The sequence below is a fragment of the Mus musculus genome, chromosome 12 (genome assembly GCF_000001635.26).
Source record: "Mus musculus strain C57BL/6J chromosome 12, GRCm38.p6 C57BL/6J".
Lineage (NCBI taxonomy): Eukaryota > Metazoa > Chordata > Mammalia > Rodentia > Muridae > Mus > Mus musculus.
Window position 1 is genome coordinate 4269406 of NC_000078.6, and position 21928 is coordinate 4291333.

Consider the following 21928-nt stretch of genomic DNA (forward strand, 5'->3'; position numbering starts at 1 on the left):
CTGTTTTTTAAAAGTGGCCTCATCAACATTATCTCTTTGATTAGTGGTAGCTTCCTGTATTGTTCCAAATTTATTAAGGTCCATTTCATGAAGAGCTTTTCAAGATCTATTTTGACTGTTTTATTTTATTTTTAAAAGATTCTTTGTTTTTATTTTATGTATATGGGTATTGTGCCTTCATGTATGTCTATGTACTATGTGCAAGTAGTGCCCATGGAGGTCAGAAAAGGGTGTCAGTTATAGCCAGTTGTGAGCTGCCATGTCGGTGGTGGGAATTGAACCTGGGTCCTCTAAAAGAGCAGCCGGTGCCCTTAACCATAAAGCCATCTCAACAGCCCCTATTGTTTTGTTCTTTTAAAAAGACTTATTTATTTAAATATTTTATGTATATGTGTATGCTTTGGCTGCAGGCACACCTGCACACCATAAGAGAACAGAGGCTCCTGTCACAGATCAGACAGTCATGAAGTACCATGAAGGTACTAGGGAATAGAATGCGGGACCTCTGGAAAAGCAGCCAGAACTCTTAACCACTGAACCATCTCTCCAGCTCCTCATTTCTACAGTTCTTGTCTCTTAAATATTCATATCAACTTGGCTTAAGTTGTTGAAGTAAAAATATTAAAATATATATGGAAGTGAATGCTAGATGTCGTTCGGAAGGGTGCTCAGGTTTGTTTGTTTGGAGTGTGTGTGTTGGGTGAGTATGGTTTGGCCATGTAGCTCAGGCTGGTTTTAAACTTGGGATCCTTCTGTTTCAGCTTCCTAAGTGCTGATCACCACATCTGGATGCATCCAGTTTCAAATGTTTATTGTACTGTTGCACATGTGTGTGCATGTGTGTATGCCATACTGCATATGCAGGTATCAGAATACAACTTTGTGAAGTTGGTTCTTTCCTTCAAAGAACCCAGGTTGCCAGGTTTTGAGTTGTGTCTTCACCTCTGTGCCATCTCACTGGCCTCTATTCAGTTATTTCTAAGTGTAAAATTCCATGACTCTAGGTTTATAAACAATGATCTTACAACAAATAAACCTAAAAAGTGCTGTTGTTTCGGCTGATCAGGGCGCACAGCTTTCTACTTGACTATCCAGTATCACACAAAAAATAACAAAGACAGTAAAATGAAGCACAGCACCTTGGGCTTTAGACAAGAAGTGTGAGAAAGCATCCATCCCGAATAGGCTAATTCACTCTAGCAATGACACCAGGATTCACTCTAGCAATGACACCAGGAGTGCCATTTAAAGCTGAACTCTCAGTGTGGCATTCCAGCAACACTCAAGTCAACACGAAGCAACACTGCGTGAGCTGGGGAGCTCTACCAATGTCTGGCTTACCTGAGGTGTGATCTGCTGCTGCATGCCTGACCTCATGTTCATGCCAACAGGAGCATTTGCTGCAAACTGGTTCAAGATGGCTTGCCGGTTTTGGTGCATCAACTAAGGGACATAGAGACAAGGAAGGATGACAACTTCTACAGCCAAAATGGCATGGCCTTATAAAGTAACACAAACTTTATTGATTATTGAAAAGTTTTAGTAGTGAAATTTACTAACATCTTCTATTCAATTTGCCAAAGGGCTAATAACTCCCACTGTCAATCAGATAATCGTTGTTTTCAGAACATCTAAAGGTAGGCTATACACATAAATGTACACATACAATATTAGTGTACTTCTGAAAGCATGTGAATAGCCACTTCAGGAAAGTAAAATGTTAGAGGAAAAGAGACAGATTTAGGTCTTAAAATATCAGGACAGAGCAGGTATGAAGTGAGGACAAGCCTGCGAGGGAAGCTGTGGGGGACACGGACGCCAAGGCCCTGGCGGCATGGCACTCACACTGCATCTGAAACTAGATTTGGGGAAAATCCAACATGATATCATTAGCCAGAGAGAATTACATAAGAAACAAATGTGCTGAGAAAATGGATTATTTATTTAACTAGAAGAAGTAATCACTTTAGACCCACATTTCCCAAATTGCTGTTCCAAAGCACATTGTTCTACGGGACATTAATAGATGTGCCAGGAAAATAGCATACTGTGCTGTACGAAGTACTGGAAATGAGGGTTACATAAGGTGAAACATTTATTTACTGCAGTAATGTTATGCACTTTTAATTGGCCAAAGTACACTGTGCATCTCCGAGAAGGGGCAGCCTGCAATTTGCTCATTACAAATCTTCTTTTTTCCTATTTCCAGCCATCAATCTCGATCTCTGGAATAACCTGTGAGAGGCTGGCTTGGAAGGTCAGTCTGGCTCAGGCTGGTGTCACAGGCTACACGTCTCTATCTGACAACAAGAGTCACCTGAAGATTTCATTCTAAATAATCTATAGATTAATTTTTAAAAATTCCTCAATGTAATTTGATAACAGTACCAACAACATTAATACTCCATTATTCTGCTGTTTTATTGCTGTTGTCCCATTGATGAGGACTGAGCCTCACACACACGATGCCAGCACTCTACTCCTGAGCTATCCTGCGGTCTCACTACCCAGATCGATTTTGAACTGTTGGGCGCCAGTGAGCCCCCTGCACTGGTTTCCTGAGTAGCAGGTAGTCTAGGTTATGCCATGAAACTCAGCTCTGTGCTAGTTGATGTTCATAAGTCATAAATTATACAAATGGATAATTATGGATATGAACTATTTATTGAACTATATGTAAGAAGATAGCCTATTAGAGTTATATACACACACACACATACAGACACATGCACATGTGCACACACACACATATGCAAACCCAAAGCCCTGTGAACAGTGATTATGTTTCTTATTGCCTAACAGCTTACCTCTTAATCCTGATTCATTTATTTTCTGACTCACATTAGATCAGAAACAAAACAAAACAAAACAGACTTTGAGGAAAAATTAATACAATACAAATGTTAAAGCAAAAATCCCAAGCTTTGTGGAATAAGATAAAACATTCATAATCATTTAGAAATAAGCATGCGTTTATAATCAGATCAAGGGATTCTTTACCCAAACCTATGTATGTACAACACTCAGAAGACCATGGACATGAGCATATATGTAGCAACATTCTGTTTTCTAAGCTGCTAAATGCTCCCACTTTGAACAAGTGTTTAAGGGCTGTAAAGGAAACAGAGCAAGGCCATTCTCTCCGCAGCCCCTCTTGCGTGTGTAATCTTTGCAGGGCCTCAGCTCCTCAGCCCTTTGCCAGTTTTTGAACAACTGGAAGCAAACGTAGCTTTTAGCTGAACTGAATATGATACAATTTCATGAAGTCAGGGACCTGGCCTCACTTCTTGCCAGGCCTTGCTTTCTGAGCCCACATTTCCTTAACTTAGCTTGTAAGTTGAGCACATGTGCACATCTCTAGTCTTGACTTAGTACTTAGCACACACTGCTTGCAGTGTGAGTCAATGTTCCGGGACGACAGCTGAGTTTTGACTGCTTAAGTTCCTTGTATTATTTACCTTTTCTATTTCTTTAGAGTACTTAAGAGTGCACCCCAAGCCGGGCGTGGTGGCGCACGCCTTTAATCCCAGCACTCGGGAGGCAGAGGCAGGCGGATTTCTGAGTTGGAGGACAGCCTGGTCTACACAGAGAAACCCTGTCTCAAAAAAACCAAAAAACCAAAACCAAAAACCAAACCAAACCAAACCAAAAAAAGAGTGCACCCCAAGGGTGTCTAATTAAGATGTTCAACATTTATATGATTCTTTTCTTCCTGAAAGTGAATGACAGATCTGGGTGTGATGATGTGCCCACCTGGAATCTCAGCTCTTGGTTGAGGAGGGAGAATTCTGAGTTTGAGGAGAGCATGGGCAATATGGATTTTGTTGGAAAAGTTAACAAAACAAAAACAGAAACAGCAAAAACAGAGAACCCAATCCATACCAATAACCATGGAAGCAGCAAATACTGTATGAAGTCCTTTATCCTCACTATTCCTTAGGAACAGGGCTTCTCTTTCTCTTCCTCTCATTTCTTAACTCATTGTTGAGTGCTTTATTCTACCCTAGCATTTTAAATACATTCCTTTCTTTTTATCATTTTGAGTTTTCCATTTCATCGCTTCATGTCCTCTCTTCCATCACCAGCCCATTTATAGAACAGAAACACATTTACACTGTTTATTATACTTGCTGAACACAATCTCATAAAGCTAGCACTCACCAAAGGCTACTATGCCAGGCACTGTGATAAGAGCGCTGGAGTCTCTTACGTGGTCCGTGCTTCTTAGTGAGGTAAAGGATTTATCTGACTGTTCTTGCGGTCAGAACCTGTTACTCTTTTTTTTTTTTTTGGTTTTTTCCAGACAGGGTTTCTCTGTGTAGCTCTGGCTGTCCTGGAACTCACTTTGTAGATCAGGCTGGCCTCGAACTCAGAAATCCGCCTGCCTCTGCCTCCCAAGTGCTGGGATTAAAGGCGTGCGCCACCACGCCTGGCCAGAACCTGTTAGTCTTATAGCTACTAAGCCACACTGCCCTTCCTTTTTTTTTTTTAGGGTGCATGGCTTGAAGACAGGGTTGTGAGAATGTCAGAAATGCCCTCTGCCATTGTCCCAGCTTTCTAATCCATCTGATTTATTTTTCTTCCTGAATTAGTACCACTCTAACCAATTTCTTCAAATGCTTTTCTAGAAAGTCAAAGAAATATACTAGTACAGTTGAAAAACTGACAACAAGCAGCAGCACCCTCCAGCCCAATCAGAGGCACAGAGCTGGCAGGTTCCACCATCTGCCCAGGGCCCTTAACGATCAACTTTCTCTGTCTGTCCCTAAAACAATCTTAAATATTTATAGCATCACACTGATTCATTTCTTGTCACACAAGAGGTTTAAATCAGGCACAAATCCCGGACCCTCCAATATGTATCCTTTCTCTCATTCATATCATCACTAGACTTCAATCTGACCAACTTCAAAATAACATATATTTTATTTTTTTCTCAACAGTCCAATGGCATTTCTTGTTCTACTTTATAAACTAAGTTACAGTTCTCTTTATTAATTTAGTAATTACATGGTATCTAATCTAAAATGTTAGATTTGTGTTTGTATCTAAAACCACAAAAACTGTATTCCTTTTAAGCTGTAGGTTTCAAAGTGCTCTGCTCTGGTGTACCAGTATTCCTTAATAGAAGGCTCCCCTACTCCCATCCTAGCAGACCCAGGAAGGTCTTTGGGTTTTTCACTGAGATCTGGGAATGGGCCCAACACTTTCACTGAAGTGCCTGTGTTGTCATGGAGTACTCTGGCACAAACCTCGGGGAAGAGTGAGCCAAGGAGGTCTGCACTCACCTGCTGCTGCCCCTGTAGCCGCTGCTGCAGCTGCAGCCGAAGCTGGTTGGGTGCAGCTGGAGGTCTATTGAGAGTCTGCCGGGGCTGCATGCCCATGTTGGGTGAAAAGGTTCCTCGAGGAGGTGTTACTTGAACCGGCATAGCCCCCAGTGAAGGCTTCTGCCGGACCATGCCTTGGAAAGGGCCAGAGAGACCAGCGGTGGGAGAAGGAGATGAGTATGGCTGGGAATAGAGGGTGGGTCTGTCTTCCATCATCAAAGGTGGTGTTGCTTGCTGTGGTGGAAATCGCTCAGATAATACATCTAATCCGCCTCCCTGTTAGAAAAGAAGCCAAAATAATTTATAAACAAAGTGCTGGCAACACGAGATGTATGTCTACATAAATGTATATGTGGAGAAGTTATCTCTAGCAAGTCTTAGAACACATTCATTCTCAATCCACGCTCTTCAGAAGCTCATCGCCATGTCTGAACAAGCACCTGGACGAGCTTGTCGATCCCCAGTGCCCGGTCTAGCTCAGCCAGCTCCGTTTCATCTTTGCCACTGAGGAAAGACACCAGTTGTTCCAGAAGGGCCTTCTCATCGTTTCTTCCTTCTACTGTTGTTGGTGGACAGAGGAGCTCATCCAGCTGTGAGCTAATACATTGGCTGTGGGAGCAGAAGACGAGAAAGGCAGGAGAAAATGACTCAGGTTTAAGAATGCAAACACATACGCAGAGATATATGTAAAATCTGGTTTTAAAAAGTTCTGTTATGATGTTGGCAATGAGTTCTAGTGCAATGAAATACGCTATAATATAATTATAATGAATTAATTATACTGAAATGAATATAATTAGTGTACAGAGATGCAAAGAACATGTTTTGGATGTATTTGCATGTTTGTCTGGCTACTGTGTGGCATACGTGTATACCCTCATATGTGCACATGAGAAGCCAGAGGCAGATGTTAAATGCCTTCCTCTGTAGCTCTTCACTTTAGTTTCTGAGAAAGGATCTCTCACTCACCTGGAGCTCACCAACTGGCTGGCTGGCTGGCCTCTGAGAGCCTCTGTCTGGGCCTCCCAGAGTTGGGATTACAGATGTGTGCCAGCACACCAGTGTCTACTGATATCTGGGAATCTAAACTGAGGTCCTTAAATCTACAGAAAGTTTTTACCTGCTGAGCCACCTTCCTAGGTAAAACAGTAGTTAATGCACAGTTTGATCACAATCTCCATTCTTTAGTCAACTACTGAGAAATTTCCATATTCTTCTTGTTAGCTTAAAGAAATACCCTGGAAAGTAACTAAATATAAGAAAGGAGATACACTTTTAAAAAGGTTTATTTATTCACTTTATGTGTCTGTGCGTGAGTGTGTGCATCATGATTGTGCAGATGTCTGGGAAGGTCAGGAAAGACCGGTGGGTTTCTAGGAGCTCAGTTACAGGTGGTTGCAAGCCACCTGCTAAAGGCACTAGGTACCAAACCTGGGGCCTCTGAAAGAGCAGAAAGTGCTCTTAACTGCTGGACCATTTCCCTAGCCCCATAAAGAGTTCTTAATAAAAGTAAAACACACAAAAAAAAAAAATCAGTTAATTTATTTTTCAGGTTTATTCTTTTGTGTGCATGTAGGCATGTGTCTGTGTGTGCACATGTGTGTTTATGTTTATATGCGTGTGCGTTCCTACTTCCCTCTCTTTTCCCTTTCTTTCTTCCATCTTTTCTTCCCTTCCCTTCCCTTTCCCCCTTCCCCCTTCCTTCCCCCTTCCTTCCCCCTTCCCCCCTTTCCCCCTTCCCCCTTCCCTTCCCTTCCCTTCCCTTCCCTTTCCTTTCCTTTCTCCTTTCTCCTTTTCTCCTTTCTTCTCCTTTCTTCTCCTTTCTTCTCCTTTCTTCTCCTTTCTTCTCCTTTCTCCTCCTTTCTCCTCCTTTCTCCTCCTTTCTCCTCCTTTCTCCTCCTTTCTCCTCCTTTTCTCCTCCTTTTCTCCTCCTTTTCTCCTCCTTTTCTCCTCCTTTTCTCCTCGTTTTCTCCTCCTTTCTCCTCCTTTTCTCCTCCTTTCTTCTTTCTCCTCCTTTCTTCTTTCTCCTCCTTCTTTCTCCTCCTCCTTTCTCCTCCTCCTTTCTCCTCCTCCTTTCTCCTCCTCCTTTCTCCTCCTTTCTCCTCCTTTCTCCTCCTTTCTCCTCCTTTCTCCTCCTTTCTCCTTTCTCCTTTCTCCTTTCTCCTTTCTCCTTTCTCCTTTCTCCTTTCTCCTTTCCTTTCCTTTCCTTTTGCTTGCTTGCTTGCTTTCCTCTTTCTTTCTTTCTTTCTTTCTTTCTTTCTTTCTTTCTTTCTTTCTTTCTCTCTCTCTCTCTCTCTCTCTCTCTCTCTTTCTTCCTTCCTTTCTTCATTTTCCTCTTTCTCTCTCTCCCTCTCTCTCCCTCTCTCCCTCCCTCCCTCCCTCCCTCCCTTCCTCCCCCCCCCCATATTTTCAGGTTTTGGAATTCAATGAGGGATACTCATGCTTGTGTGGCAGCACGTCACCTAATAAGCCATATTGCCAGACCTTAAGATTTATTCTTATCCTATTGACTGTATGAATACCATTAAATACTATGACCGAATCATAATCAAAACAGCAAATTTATTTTATGCTTTCAAAATTGATGAAACTATCTTGATAATATAAAGTGACTATTATATACAAAAGAAATTAAGTTGAAAAACATTAACATGCTAGTAGTTCAGCCAAAAACCCCACCAAATTGCTGATTCATGAAGACAGTATGCAGTCTAATCTAAGATGACATTAATTGATGTATAAAAATTATATATATGTATATCTATAATTAAAATATTATTATATGAGCAATATGAGAAAGAATTATTCTTCTGGGAAAAAGAAAAGGAAAAACAGTTCAGAAAATTCCTAAGTATATTTATTCTTCCCTTGATTGACATGTATGAGATATAGTCTGTGTTGTGAGACACAGATGCCTGTGTAAATTAAGAAATCAAACTCCACTGAGAATGGAACACTGAGCAGATATATTTTCTTTCCTTTCACATTCTTTCTCTAAACAAAGACAAATGGTGGACAAAATGACCCAGAGCTGAAAGTTTAAGGCAACACAATTGGTACAGTAAGGCCAGTTTATCCATAGGAATACGTGGACATCAAAGCAGTACAAGCGATGACATGTAGAAGGAGACTTGGCATAGCACATCAGTCAAGTGGTGATTACAAAGGAGACCTGCCTGTGGCCATACGGTAAATGCTCTGCTTGATCGGAGCTCAACTACATTCTCCCATGCCCCTTTTTAATTAAACACTCATGTCGAGTTATAGCTCAAAAATACTCGTGCACACTGGGATCCAGTCTGGGGAGGGTAGCTCCTAGTTTAGAAGCTGATATCTCTCAGTGTATAAAATAGAAAGCGTCTTACTTACTCTTCTGGTTTATTCTGATTTATTGTTGTCAAAGTATTATTTGCCCATGGAATCTGATCCCCCGCTCCTGGTTGTCCAAACTGGTTATCGATCGCTTCTAATTCTAGTTCAGGCAATCCTGATTGAAGAGAAAAGGTTCACTGTCACAAAGGAGGACAAGATAGCATTTCACAAGTCACACACTATACAGGAGAGCAGGATTTCCCTATAAACTATTACTTATGATGATACTCAGATTTAAAAAAAAAAAAAACAGGCCGGAACTATGTTTTTGAAACTCAAGAAAACAATACATGCACTTTAGAAAAATTATCTACAGCAGTTTTAAAAAGTTACTTGATTCATGTATGTATGTCTGTGTCCCACATGCATACTGGGCCTGAAGAGGCCAGAGAGAGGGTCGGATCCTCTAGATCTGAAGGTACAGATGGTGGTGAGCCACCTTTGGGTGCTGGGAACTATACTCAGGCCCTCTGGAAGAGCAGCCAGTGCTCCTGACCACTAAGCCATCTCTCCAGCCCTATGTAGCAGCTCTCTGAAAGTGCTATGGCTATCTGTAAACTATTTACACCAGGGAAAACTAAAAATAACCTAAATTCCAGAAATTCTGGGAGTGATGAATTAAGGTATAGATATTGACCATGTGCTGTTGAGTAAAGGAGACTACAGAATGTTCTAAGACACATGTTCACCTAGATTCTGTCCCTAGAGATGCATAAACACTGATAGAACAATTCGACGAGGCTCTCCTTGCGTATCTTTTTGGTTCATGTTAAGCAGCAAGTGAGATTATTTTTCTGTTTATAATGATTACTTGTAATTTCTAAAGTGAGTACACTCCAACCTATCACTGTTATGGGCTAAATTGTGTTCTTCTCCCCCAAATCCACTATGTGGAAATTCTAACATCTAGGACTTCAAAACATAACTAACGGGAGACAGAACCTTTAATGAGGTAATTTGTGGCAAACAGACCATTACTGTGACTCCTAGTTCACTATAACTATTATCTTTATAACAACAGGAGGTAAGGACATTAATGTCACAGAAGGAGGTGGTCAATCCAAGATAAGGGAAAAAGACTTCAGGAGAAACCTTGCTTTGACACCCTGGACTCCTAGCCTCCCAGACTGTGGGAACATACTGTATGGTACTTTGTTAGAGTACCTAGCTAACTAAACAATTTTTTAAAAAGTAAAAGGGCCTTAGAGTTTGCCTCTTTTGTGGTCCTAGGGACTGAGGCCAGGGCCCATGAACGCTAGGCACTGAGCTGAGTACCCCTTCTAGGCCTCGGAAATTTTAAGAAGAAACTTACTTAAGTAGAGTTTCACTTTCTAGCAGTGTCACATACCTGTAATCCTAGCACTCAGGAAGCTGAGGCAGAAGGATTGCCACAAGTTTGAGGCAATCTGGTCTGTATACTGAACTATGTAATGAGCTGGTCTGTACAAACAGCCAGCCTGAGGTACACAGGTAGAGTCTGTCTCAAAGCAAAAGGAAAACCAAAACCTCAAGTTCCCCATTTTAATCATGAATGAGTAGGTTTGAGGATGTTTAAAAAATATACAAAACATACAAGGTTTACTTTTTAACATAAAAATTTCTTAACTCAACTATACCTTTACTTTCATTGTTTTTGGTGTATATGTGATTATGTGTATGCACACACATACTCATCTATGTAAGATAGGAGCTCAGAGCTCCTTCTGTTTCTTTCTTAATTAAAAAAAATGTGTATGAGTGTTTTGACTATGCATATGTCTCAGTACTGAGCGTGCTCCCAGTTCAGAGGCCAGAAGAAGGGGTCAGATCTCTCGGGATGGGAGTCACAGAGACCTGTGAGATGTCATGTGGGAATAGCCAATGCTTGCAACCATCATTATTTAAGATAGCATTCCTCACTGGCCCTGGAGGGCTCCACTTTGCTAGCCTGGCTGGCCTACAGCCTTCTGTGGTTCTCTTATCCTCTCCCTGGCACCAGATCTGGGCTCAAGCTCTTTATCTACTGAGCCAACGCTCCTCCCCCGCCCCCAAGCCTGATGATGAATTTTAAAAAAGACCTATTTATTTGTATGTATGTGTTTTGTCTGCATATGAGTATATTCATTTGTATGTATATGAGTGTTTTGTCTGCATGTATGTATGAACACTGGGTGATGGCTCATATGTTTAAATGTTTGGTACCAGTTAGTGGAACTGTTTTTGAAGAATTAGGAGGTGTGGCCTTTTTAGAGAAGGTGTGTCAATGGGGGTGGGCTTTGAGGTTTCAAAAGGCCCAGTCTCAACTTTATATGCCTCAGTACAGGGGAACACCAGGGCCAAGAAGTGGGAGTGGGTGGGGGGAGGGTATGGGGGGACTTTTGGGATAGCATTGGAAATGTAAACGAAGAAAATACCTAATAATAAAAAAAAAAAGGTCGAGTCTCCACCCCGTCCTCTCTCTGCCTGCTGTGTGCACATCAGAATGTAAAGCTCTCAGCTAATGCGCCAGTGTCATGGTCATTGATTTACCCTCTAACACTGTGAGTGACCCCCAATTAAACTAAATAAATGCTTGCTTGCTTGCTCTCTCTCTCTCTCCCTCCCCCCCCCTCTCTCTCTCTCTCTCTTTCTTTCTTTGGTTTTTTGAGACAGGGTTTCTCTGTGTAGCCCTGGCTGTCCTGGTACTCACTTTGTAGACCAGGCTGGCCTCAAACTCAGAAATCGGCCTGCCTCTGCCTCCCGAGTGCTGGGATTAAAGGCGTGCGCCACCATGCCCGGCTAATGCTTTCTTTTATAAGATTTGCCTTGGTCATGGTGTCTCTTCACAGCAACAGAATAGTAACTAAGACACACTATTAGACTATGCGCCTGGTGCCCTTGGAGGCCAGAAAAGAATACCATATCTTGTAGAACTGGAGTTACATGTAAGTGCTGAGAATCGAACCTAGGCAACAAGTGCTCTTAACTGCAGAGCCAACTGTCCAGCCTGACATGTCCTTTATTTAAATGCAGGTAATTATAACTTTTAATTAAACTTAAGTCTAACTGGGACAAAGGGTATAAAAATCAAATCTGTAGGATTCTGAAAAGCACAACAAAAGATAAAACTGAAACAGTGATGGGCAAGTCTCCTCTTGCTTTCTCTCAGAGGTTAAGTCAGGTCAGCAGCCATGGATTTCCTAAGGCTGCCCTGCTCTCTGCTCTAAGAGCAGAGCTTTAGTGCTAACCATTTAAGAACTAGAGCCTAGAGAACATGTACATGGCTGTGCACTGTCACTGCCAAGCAGTAAGATCGTTTCTTAATTCAACGTTAGACACAACATCTTATTTTACTAGTCGGTGGAAAATGCTAAGAGAATAAGATAAAATATTGTCAAAAGAGCTAGACATGGTGGCATGTGCCTATAATCTTAGCATTGAGAAGCTAAGGCAGGCAGTTCTAGAGTTGGAGGCCAGCCTGCCTTATCTCAGATTTAAAAAACTAGCCAGGCGGTGGTGGCACATGCCTTTAATCCCAGCACTCTGGAGGCAGAGGCAGGCAGATTTCTGAGTTCCAGGACAGCCTGGTCTACAAAGTGAGTTCCAGGACAGCCAGGGCTATACAGAGAAACCCTGTCTTGAAAAACCAAACCAAACCAACCAACAAACAAACAAACAAACACCAAAAAAACTAAACCCCCAAAAGGATGGAGAGAGATTCATGTGTTAAGTCTGATGTCCAGGCAAACATATGTAAATAAAAACAAACAACAATAAAACCTACAACTAAAACCACTTTGGCTCACTTAAAAGTTTTGTTTATATAGGTTGTATGTTTAAAGGAAGTTTGTCTTAGACCACTTCAATCTTTAGACTTCTTTCAGAAACTGCCTTTTATAGAAACTTATTAGAAGGTAGGAAATACATAAGTTTTCTGCTTTGTTTTGGGGATCCCTATTTTTAGTCATGCTTGTTTTTTCACCACAGAGTATATATATTATATGTGTGTGTGTATACATACACACACACACACACACACACACATATAATTGTGTGTGTGTGTGTGTAAGTAAAACAGGACAAAGGTTCTTTTCCCGAGAGAGGCAGCTACAAAGGGCCCTCAAAGGTAGCTTCTAGAGTATCTGCATATACACACATAATGCCATTCTTTCAGATGACAATTTGCTACACTGTCCATGACTCCTAGGCTCCAGTCATCCAGGCTGCACTCTGCCATCAGCTCAACATACATTTCATCAACTTAAATCTAGCTAAAGAGAAACTCTGTACCCACATTAGCTACAATGAATCCAGAAAAAGGTAATTAAATAATTTAACAATTTTCTGCACAGCAAGGAGAAGGCATCATCTTTCAGGAGGTGGCTTTTGCCCAAGTTACTATCTCCAGTAGCTGACCCAACAACTTCCCATTCTCACATTCACAGTCAATCTTCCTCAGCTGTTGAAAAGGAAACTTCTGGAAACTTTGTGTTATATCTGGCTGGAACTGTGTATGGCAGTTAGAGTGTCACTGTTGTCTTTTAAACATTAAGTAAATAAGGGCTGATTTCTTTAGTAAGTAAAAGCTCCTATAAATTAGTAAGAACCCAATAAGTCAAGTCGATAGATGACCAGAGATTATAAAGAGATCTCGTAAAATCATTGAAAATGGTCAACTTAGAGTAAAGTACAGTTTGAAATTATATTGTGGAAACACAAGCCCATCATTATAATGATGAGAAAGTAGACAATTCAAAGTGCTGTGAAAGGCATACAGCAACAGGAACATCAGCAGCACACTTTGTGAAAAGCATCATTCAGTCCTATGTATGTGTCAGTCCTCTGATCCAGACATTTATATTTACAATTTGTACTTCACATATACCCTCATAAGTAATAACTATCTCTACAAAGGGTTTTTTTTTTATTACAGCTCTGTAATAGTAAAAGATAGCAGTCATCTCAAAGAAAACTTAACCCTCATACAGATACAAATCAGTGCAGATTAGGAACAGCAAGCTGTCCAAGGAAAAGGCTAACATACAAAACAGTCAGCATGGATAGTATGATGCTCTGTTCCTCAACATGTAGCCAGGCTAGCCTTGACTTTGCTTATGTAGCTAGGTTGGCTTTTACTGGTGATCTTCCTGCCAAGTGTGTGTGTGTGTGTGTACACACAAACAGAAGATGAAGAGAAGTCTGTGTGTGTCATATAGTTAATATTACATAGTTTTATTGGTATTGTTTTGCTATCTTATGTGACTATGTTAATTACTAAAATAAAATTTAAAATCCCATACTATATGTAACATCTAAAACAAGAAAGTACAATGACTCTTAAGTACTAAAAATTTATTCCATTTGGAACTTATTACTTTATAGTTATATTTTTATGCTCTACAAGTTAATAGGATTTTAAAAAATAATCCTTAAAGCAGTATCTGTTGCAGGACTGTAGAAACCCCGGCAGGAGGAGCTCGCCTGTGTACTCTGACAATTCTGGAATTCATCTGGAACCCTCTAACCAGGCTGCAAGTCTTTTAAAGAGTCTCTTTATGGGTAAACTTGATTTAAATTTTGAATAAAACAAGCATTGCTAGGATGGCAAGATGGCACGGCAGGTAAAGGCCCTTGATATCAAATCAAGGCTGACCTCTGTAGTTACTTTGTGCATCTGAGTCTCCTGCCTCTACCTCCCTGAGATTACAAGCATATACCACCATGATTAGGTTTATGTGCTGCTAGAGATAGAAGCCAGGACATTATGCATGCTAGACAGCCACTCTGCCAGCTGCACTACACCCCTTTTACTATTTCCTTATTTATCTTAATATTGCAAATCTTTATCACAAATTTAAGATCTGGGGAAATCCCTGATCCTACCCAAAGCATTAACAACCATGGAGAGTGTGGCATGTTGTTCTTTTAAAAGATCCTATTGAGAATAGTAAAAAGTTGCATTCTTGGGCTTAGCTGCATTCCTGAGGGAGTGAAAGGCTACTGTACCATGCAGTATTTAAAGCTTCATTCTCACACTGAAAAGGAAGGAAGAACACTTTTATGGCCCAGCCAGGGCAAACTGTCTCTCTCAGTAACATGACTAGCTGATCCCTCACGTATTACAATTTAGATGACAGCAAACATTTTTGCTCCACTGTGCTTTTAGAATCACGTTTATTGCCTCTTGCTCTTTCCTTCTCATCACAAAGTGGAATGCAGAAGTGAACTCTAACTTCACTTATGTGTGGTTGTATGTGGTTGACCTTTCAGTAAGAGTAGCTAATGGGCAGCCATTAACCCTGGTGTCACAGAAGTTAGACTAATAGAACTCAGAAGCCCTGCTCAGTGAAGGAGATAGGACAGGCAGATCATAGGAAGCACTCCTTTGTCAGAGAGCCCAGGCTACCCACTCTGTGTACTCCTTTTCACTCTGACATGGAGTAAGGCTATGCTACAGGTTATAGCAGATGCATCAAGGCCAGGATCTAACAGAGAAAGCATGAAGAGCCTTCCTCAGAACCAGAGATCTATCCACAGGCTCACAGGGTCTCATGCTCAACTTGGAGCTTGCAGATTTGTGCTGAATCTGTGCTAGTCTGTCATGCCTAGCTTTTTATTTTTATGTGGGTCTTGGGAATTGAATCTGGGCCCCTCTGCTTGCAAGCACAGTACCAATTAAACCATCTTTTCAGTCTTGGTATTATTTCTTTGAACAATAAGTTTCATTAAAAATAACATTACAAATTATCAAACGTGCAACTGACTCCCAAAGACAGGGAAATGGAGACAGTTCAAAAGGACATTGCAAGGGAGACAACTACTGAGAGCATGAGGCCAACCTGGGCTACTCTGCAAAAGTCTGTCTCAAAGCAATAGCAAGAGCCCCTAACAAAAACCCAAAAGAACAAAACAAAAATCAGTGAAATAAGAAAAATGGAGAGAGAAAAAATCCCCAGCTGAAAGGAAATGAGAAGCAGGAGAGCAGAGAGAGGAGCAGACTCGGGAAGTCTGAGGATAAAGGAAGTGAGAAGCAGGAGAGCAGAGAGAGGAGCAGACTCGGGAAGTCTGAGGATAAAGGAAGTGAGAAGCAGGAGAGCAGAGAGAGGAGCAGACTCGGGAAGTCTGAGGATAAAGGAAGTGAGAAGCAGGAGAGCAGAGAGAGGAGCAGACTCGGGAAGTCTGAGGATAAAGCACAGATGGACACAGCTGGTGCCACAGCTCAGCTAGATTAAGACACAGTGGAGAAGAGTTTCCTAAACGGGTTTCTCAGAGGAGGATCAGAACAACTCAGGAACAGGCCATGGCTGTTGCTTGGACAATGAAAGGACAATGAACAGCTGCCACCAGACCTCTGCACTGATGCAGCTGACTCTGGAATGTGCCCATGGATTAAGATGGTGAGTTTGTGACTCACGGTAGAAGTTCAGCCCAGGGAGTCTCCCACAGTGGGTGCCAGGGCTGCCACAAGGAGGTTCCCTGTTGTGGATCTCTAGTCCCTCTCAGCAACTGAGAAATGAGTCCTCTATGGTCAGAATCTATGTTCATTGCCAGGAAAAGAGCATCTTACTTTAGCTACAGAAACATGCTAGCTACCAGAATTTTCAAATTCTAAGTCTTCCAGTACATACTGAGAGACAGTAAAAATTTACCACTCAAGCAATGTCAACAGCAGCAAAGAGAGGACAAACAAATTTAGTAATGAAAGAAACTTAAAAAAAAAGTACAGAAATGGATCGACCACGAAGTAGCTAAAATAAACGACCCTCACAGAGTCTGCATTTTCACAGCTTTCTACATTCAGTAGGGTGTTACTATTGAGTGAGGTCTGACAGCTGAGACTGGTAGGCAGGATGCCCAAGCCCCTTCACTGTGAACTCAAGACTTTGTTTTCCCATCTGACACAATTGGGAGAGACACCCCCACCTCAGCCTGGGTGTTGGCCCTCCTGAGGAGACAAGCTCCAGGAGGCAGCTCTGGAATCGGTGGGAATCCAACCAAGTCACAAAGCTCTTTGGGACCAGTAGTGGGTCTTAGTATTCAAAAAAGGGAAGCTACTAAAGTGGATGTAGCCATCTGTGAAGGTGACAAGTATGAGTGGCTCTTGTGGCTCTCAGGGGCACATCAGCAGCACTCTGTACAACAGGAGCAGACAGGACAAAGTCCAGCATGCCGCTACCCAACAAAGACCTGTTTGACAGATCCGGGCACTAGAGGGCCTTCTAACAGGAGAAAGGAGCGTCTCCAATTCTTCTCTCAAAGTATTTTACTTTTCTGTATATGAATGATTGGCTGCATATATATGCATGCCCAGAATGTATGGAGCCAGAGGAAGGCAGGCATCTGACCCAGACACTGGAGTTACTCCCCACTGGGGGCTGTGAACTTGGAACCTCTGCAAGAACATAGTGCCTGCCCTTCACGGCTGGGAAGCCACCTCTCCAGCTCTGACTTCTCCAGTTCTTCGTCACTTTGTAATTTCTCAGTATGCTTAGTACTGCTTTACTGTATTTTAAAGACCTTTTGGTTTTCCTTTCTGAAATTTAGTTAATTTCATCTACATATTTTTTCCTTTATTTTTATACTGGGATGTTTACCAGCAGAGCCCAGGTTGAAGTGCCATCCTCCTTGGTCCAGGCGAGCCCCAGTCCAGAGACCATCTTCCTGCTCACTCTCCTTCGCTTTCCATCTTCATTTAACCTTGTTCTTCAGTCCTTTTCCTTTTCTGACTCTCTCCTTGACTGTGCTATTTATTCACCTACCATGAATTCTTAACCTATAGTTATTTTATATTATTTTACACTTTCTTCTAGTTACTGTGGCTTGTGTTTCCTTTTCTCTCATATTTGGCTTTCTTCAACACTTTATGTAAATGAGTTTCTAGCTCCATTTTCTTTTCTTTTTTTTTTTCAAAAACATCTATTTTATTAGATATTTTCTTCATTTACATTTCAAATGCTATCCCCAAAGTCCCCTAAAACTTCCCCCTCCCTGCTCCCCAACCCACCCACTTCCACTTCCTGGCCCTAGCATTCCCCTGTACTGGGGCATATAATCTTTGCAAGACCAATGACCTCTCCTCCCAATGATGGCCAACTAGGTCATCCTCTGCTACATATGCAGCTAGAGACACGAGCTCAGGGGGTACTGGTTAGTTCATATTGTTGTTCCACCTATAGGGTTGCAGACCCCTTCAGCTCCTTGGGTGCTAGCTCCTCTATTGGGGGCCCTGTGTTCCATCTAATAGCTGACTATGAGCATCCACTTCTGTGTTTGCCAGGTACCAGCATAGCCTCACAAGCTGTCTCTTACAGCTATATGTCTCTTACAGGGTCCTGTCAGCAAAATCTTGCTGGCATATGCAATAGTGTCTGGGTTTGGTGGTTGTTTATGGGATGGATCCCTGGGTGGGACAGTCTCTGGATGGTCCTTCCTTCTGTCTCAGCTCTGAACTTTGTCTCTGTAACTCCTTCCATGGGTATTTTGTTCCCCATTCTAAGAAGGAACGAAGTATCCACACTTTGGTCTTCCTTCTTCTTGAGTTTCATGTGTTTTGCAGATTGTATCTTAGGTATTCTAAATAAGGCTGCTATTAAAAAATGAGGCACAGAGCTAAACAAAGAATTCTCAACTGAGGAATATTGAATGGCTGAGAAGCACCTGAAAAAATGTTCAACATCCTTAATCATCCTTAATGCAAATCAAAACAACCCTGAGATTCCACCTCACACCAGTCAGAATGGCTAAAATAAAAAATTCAGGTGACAGCAGATGCTGGAGAGGATGTGGAAAAAAAGGAACACTCCTCCATTGTTGGTGGGATTGCAAGCTTGTACAACCACTCTGGAAATCAGTCTGGTGGCTCCTAAGAAAATTGGACTTAGTATTACCAGAGGATCCAGCAATACCTCTCCTGGGCATATACCTGGAAGATGTTCCAACTGGTAATAAGAACACATGCTCCACTATGTTCATAGCAGCCTTATTTATAATAGCCAGAAGCTGGAAAGAACCCAGATGTCCCTCAACAGAGGAATGGATACAGAAAATGTGGTACATTTACACAATGGAGTACTACTCAGCTACTAAAAACAATGAATTTATGCAATTCTTAGGCAAATGGATGGATCTGGAGGGTATCATCATGAGTGAGGTAACCCAATCACAAAAGAACACACATGATATGCACTCACTGATAAGTGGATATTAGCCCAGAAACTTAGAATACTCAAGATACAATTTGCAAAACACATGAAACTCAAGAAGAAGAAAGAGCAAAGTGTGGACACTTTGCCCCTTCTTAGAATTGGGAACAAAATACCCATGGAAGGAGTTACAGAGACAAAGTTTGGAGCTATGATGAAAGGAAGGACCATCCAGAGACTGTCCCACCCAGGGGTCCATCCCATAATTAGCCACCAAATGCAGACACTATTGCATATGCCAGCAAGATTTTGCTGAAGGACCCTGATATAGCTGTCTCTTGTGAGGCTATGCCAGTGCCTGGCAAACACAGAAGTGGATGCTCACAGTCAGCTATTGGATGGATCACAAGGCCCCCAATGGAGGAGCTAGAGAAAGTACCCAAGGAGCTGAAGGGGTCTGCAACCCTATAGGTGGAACAACATTATGAACTAACCAGTACCCCCCAGAGCTTTTGACTCTAGCTGCATATGTATCAGAAGATGGCCTAGTCGGCCATCATTGGGAAGAGAGGCCCCTTGTTCTTGCAAACTTTATATGTCCCAGTACAGGGGAAACACCAGGGCCAAGAAGTGGGAGTGGGTGTGTAGGGGAGCAGGGCAGGGGGAGGGTATAAAGGACTTTCGGGATAGCATTTGAAATGTAAGTGAAATAAATACCTAATAAAAAATTGGAGGGGAAAAAAATTGTGATGGTCTCTGGCTCTATCTTCTCAGTCAGTGTTCCTGTTCTGCCCACTGGGCAAGTTCAGTGCAAGTTTTCTCAGCTCTAGCAGCCATCGCTGCTGTTGGTCAGATGGCTTGTGCACACAGCGGAAAGGGTCTTTTTCTATATCTCCATGTCTTCTTTCTGAGCCTGCAGTGTCTCCTGAGAAAGTCCCCTCTATTCTCTCACACTCGATAGAGAAGAGGAACAGGATCCTAATTCATCAATACATAGATTTTTATTTTATCTATTTATTTATACCTACATCTTTATATTCCCAGCTGGGCTAGCCTCTAGAGGCTTTCTGTTTCAGTTACAAGAAACCTTTATTTTTTTTGTACTATTATTATTATTTGCTCTTTAGACTCTCATGAAGCTCAGGATGGTCTCCACATCACCACATAGCTGAAGATGACCTCGAGTCCCTGACCTGTACCTTCCAATTGCTAGCATTACAGGCATGAGCTACAGTGCCTGGCTCAGTCATTTCATCTACATTGTACTCTGTACCCAAATACGGTAAGACCCAGAGAATTCATCTTTGTTAATAAATGGAGTGTGAAGCCTCAATTTCCACTCTTGACTCCTCCTCTCGTGGTCTGGCCAACTAAAATGCTGCTTCCCAATGTGTCAACAAGACAACCCAGTCTTCTTCGCGGCTGCCTTGAAGTCTTGGGGAATTTCCAGGAATTGGGTCCTGACTTCTGAAAGTTCCAGTGAGAAGGCAGTAAGTGAAGACCCATGCTTGAGCCCATTAGATGATGGAGAGGATGGAAGGAGTCCAGAAGATTCCAGAAGTTTCCTTCACTTTCAAGGTCACACAGTGGTATTATCATCAATGATTTTTTTTCTAATTTTGAAATCTGATATGTGAAAAAAAGACTAACAGTCCAAATTTCATGAATTTCAAGTATTACAGTACTAGTCTATTTTAGTTAGAAGAACGCTAACCAGGGTTAGCACAGTCGTGGCATGCTTTAACACCACAGTCTCCTAAATAATATTCCATGGAGACTCATTCTGTGGGGTAATGTGTATTACTTGAGGAAAGCAATTCTATAATATGGAAAGTTTGGGCAATTCTAGTTAAATAAATATGAATTGGCTTCTCTAATTTAAAAGAAGCTGCAAACTTTCATAGCCAAGTACATTTCATCAGGAAATGATGGACATGCAGTTGTTTAGGGTACTTTGAAACAGAATCTTTTCTTTTTATAACACTAATAGTCAAGAGAAAGATTTGAAAAACATGCTCTGACCCAATACTATATTTCTGAGTGTTGTTATAGGTGCTCTGGATAGGAACACAAACCACTCTCCTCGCCCCCTAATCTGTAACAATTACAAAAGGAGGGGCTATACTACTTTAGAACTATTCAAGATCGGGGCATGCCTGGAAGCCTAGCACTTGGGAAGTGAAGGTAGGAGGGTCAGGAGTTCACAGTCATCCGCAGCTACGAAGCGAGTTTGAGACACTCTGGAATACATCAGACTCAGTCTCAAAGAAAATGCATTCTTATGACTAAAGGTAACTGCTTCATGGTTAGAGTGGCATAGTGAAAAGATGTTTCATTCTTTTTTTTTTTTTTTTTTTTTTTTGAGACAGGGTTTCTCTGTGTAGCCCTGGCTGTCCTGGAACTCACTCTGTAGACCAGGCTGGCCTCGAACTCAGAAATCCACCTGCGTCTGCCTCCCAAGTGCTGGGATGAAAGGCGTGCGCCACCACGCCCGGCTAAGATGCTTCGTTCTTAACACACAAAAGTGTTCTGCAATAATGGAGCAAGACAAAGGGCAACCCACGTTTCCCCTAAGCACTTAAAATGACACGTGTTGTCCCAGCACATACTGCTCAGCCTGGGGGCAGCTCTGGCAGTGGTGGGCTGGAGTGACGCTGGCAGGACCTCCGCCTTGATGCTGACACCGGTGACCGCACCATCCATCCTGTCTGTCTCGCACAAGCTCGGCAACTGTGCTGCCTTCTCCAGGGTGGGCAATAACTGATCAAACTGGTCAAGGTCAGCTGTAAACTAAGAAGAGAAACAAAAGTTAGAAGAAACGTATTTTTGTTTTCATTTAAGAGAATGTAGAAGAAAGGTATTTTTTTCAATTTTAGAAACCAAACGTGGCAGAGACTGAATTAAGAAGAGATAGGAGTGGAACTTTATTGAAATTACATTATCTGGTGCACACCTTTAATCCTAGCACTCGGGAGGCAGAGGCAGGTGGACCTGAGTTCAAGCCACCCTGGTTTACAGAGTGAGTTCCAAGATAGCTAGGGCTACACAAGGAAACTCTGACATGAAAAACAAAAACAAAATAACAAAAAGAAATTACATGATCTATATATTCTACTAGGGAAAATTTAG

The 21928-nt window shown here is 41.9% G+C and overlaps 1 protein-coding gene across 6 annotated transcripts in view; it reads right to left on the reverse strand.

The window, feature by feature from the left end:
• Positions 1 to 21928, reverse strand: part of Ncoa1 (nuclear receptor coactivator 1) — a 229845-nt gene that overhangs the window by 22044 nt on the left and 185873 nt on the right. For all 6 annotated transcript variants that reach the window (XM_006515005.4, XM_030246598.1, NM_010881.2 and 3 more), the window contains exons 13-17: positions 21409 to 21589; positions 8697 to 8814; positions 5768 to 5936; positions 5289 to 5603; positions 1342 to 1443 (exon numbers count right to left, since the gene is read on the reverse strand). In XM_006515005.4, the coding sequence (XP_006515068.1) occupies positions 1342 to 1443; positions 5289 to 5603; positions 5768 to 5936; positions 8697 to 8814; positions 21409 to 21589 (885 nt within the window). The remainder of the gene's footprint in view (positions 1 to 1341; positions 1444 to 5288; positions 5604 to 5767; positions 5937 to 8696; positions 8815 to 21408; positions 21590 to 21928) is intronic.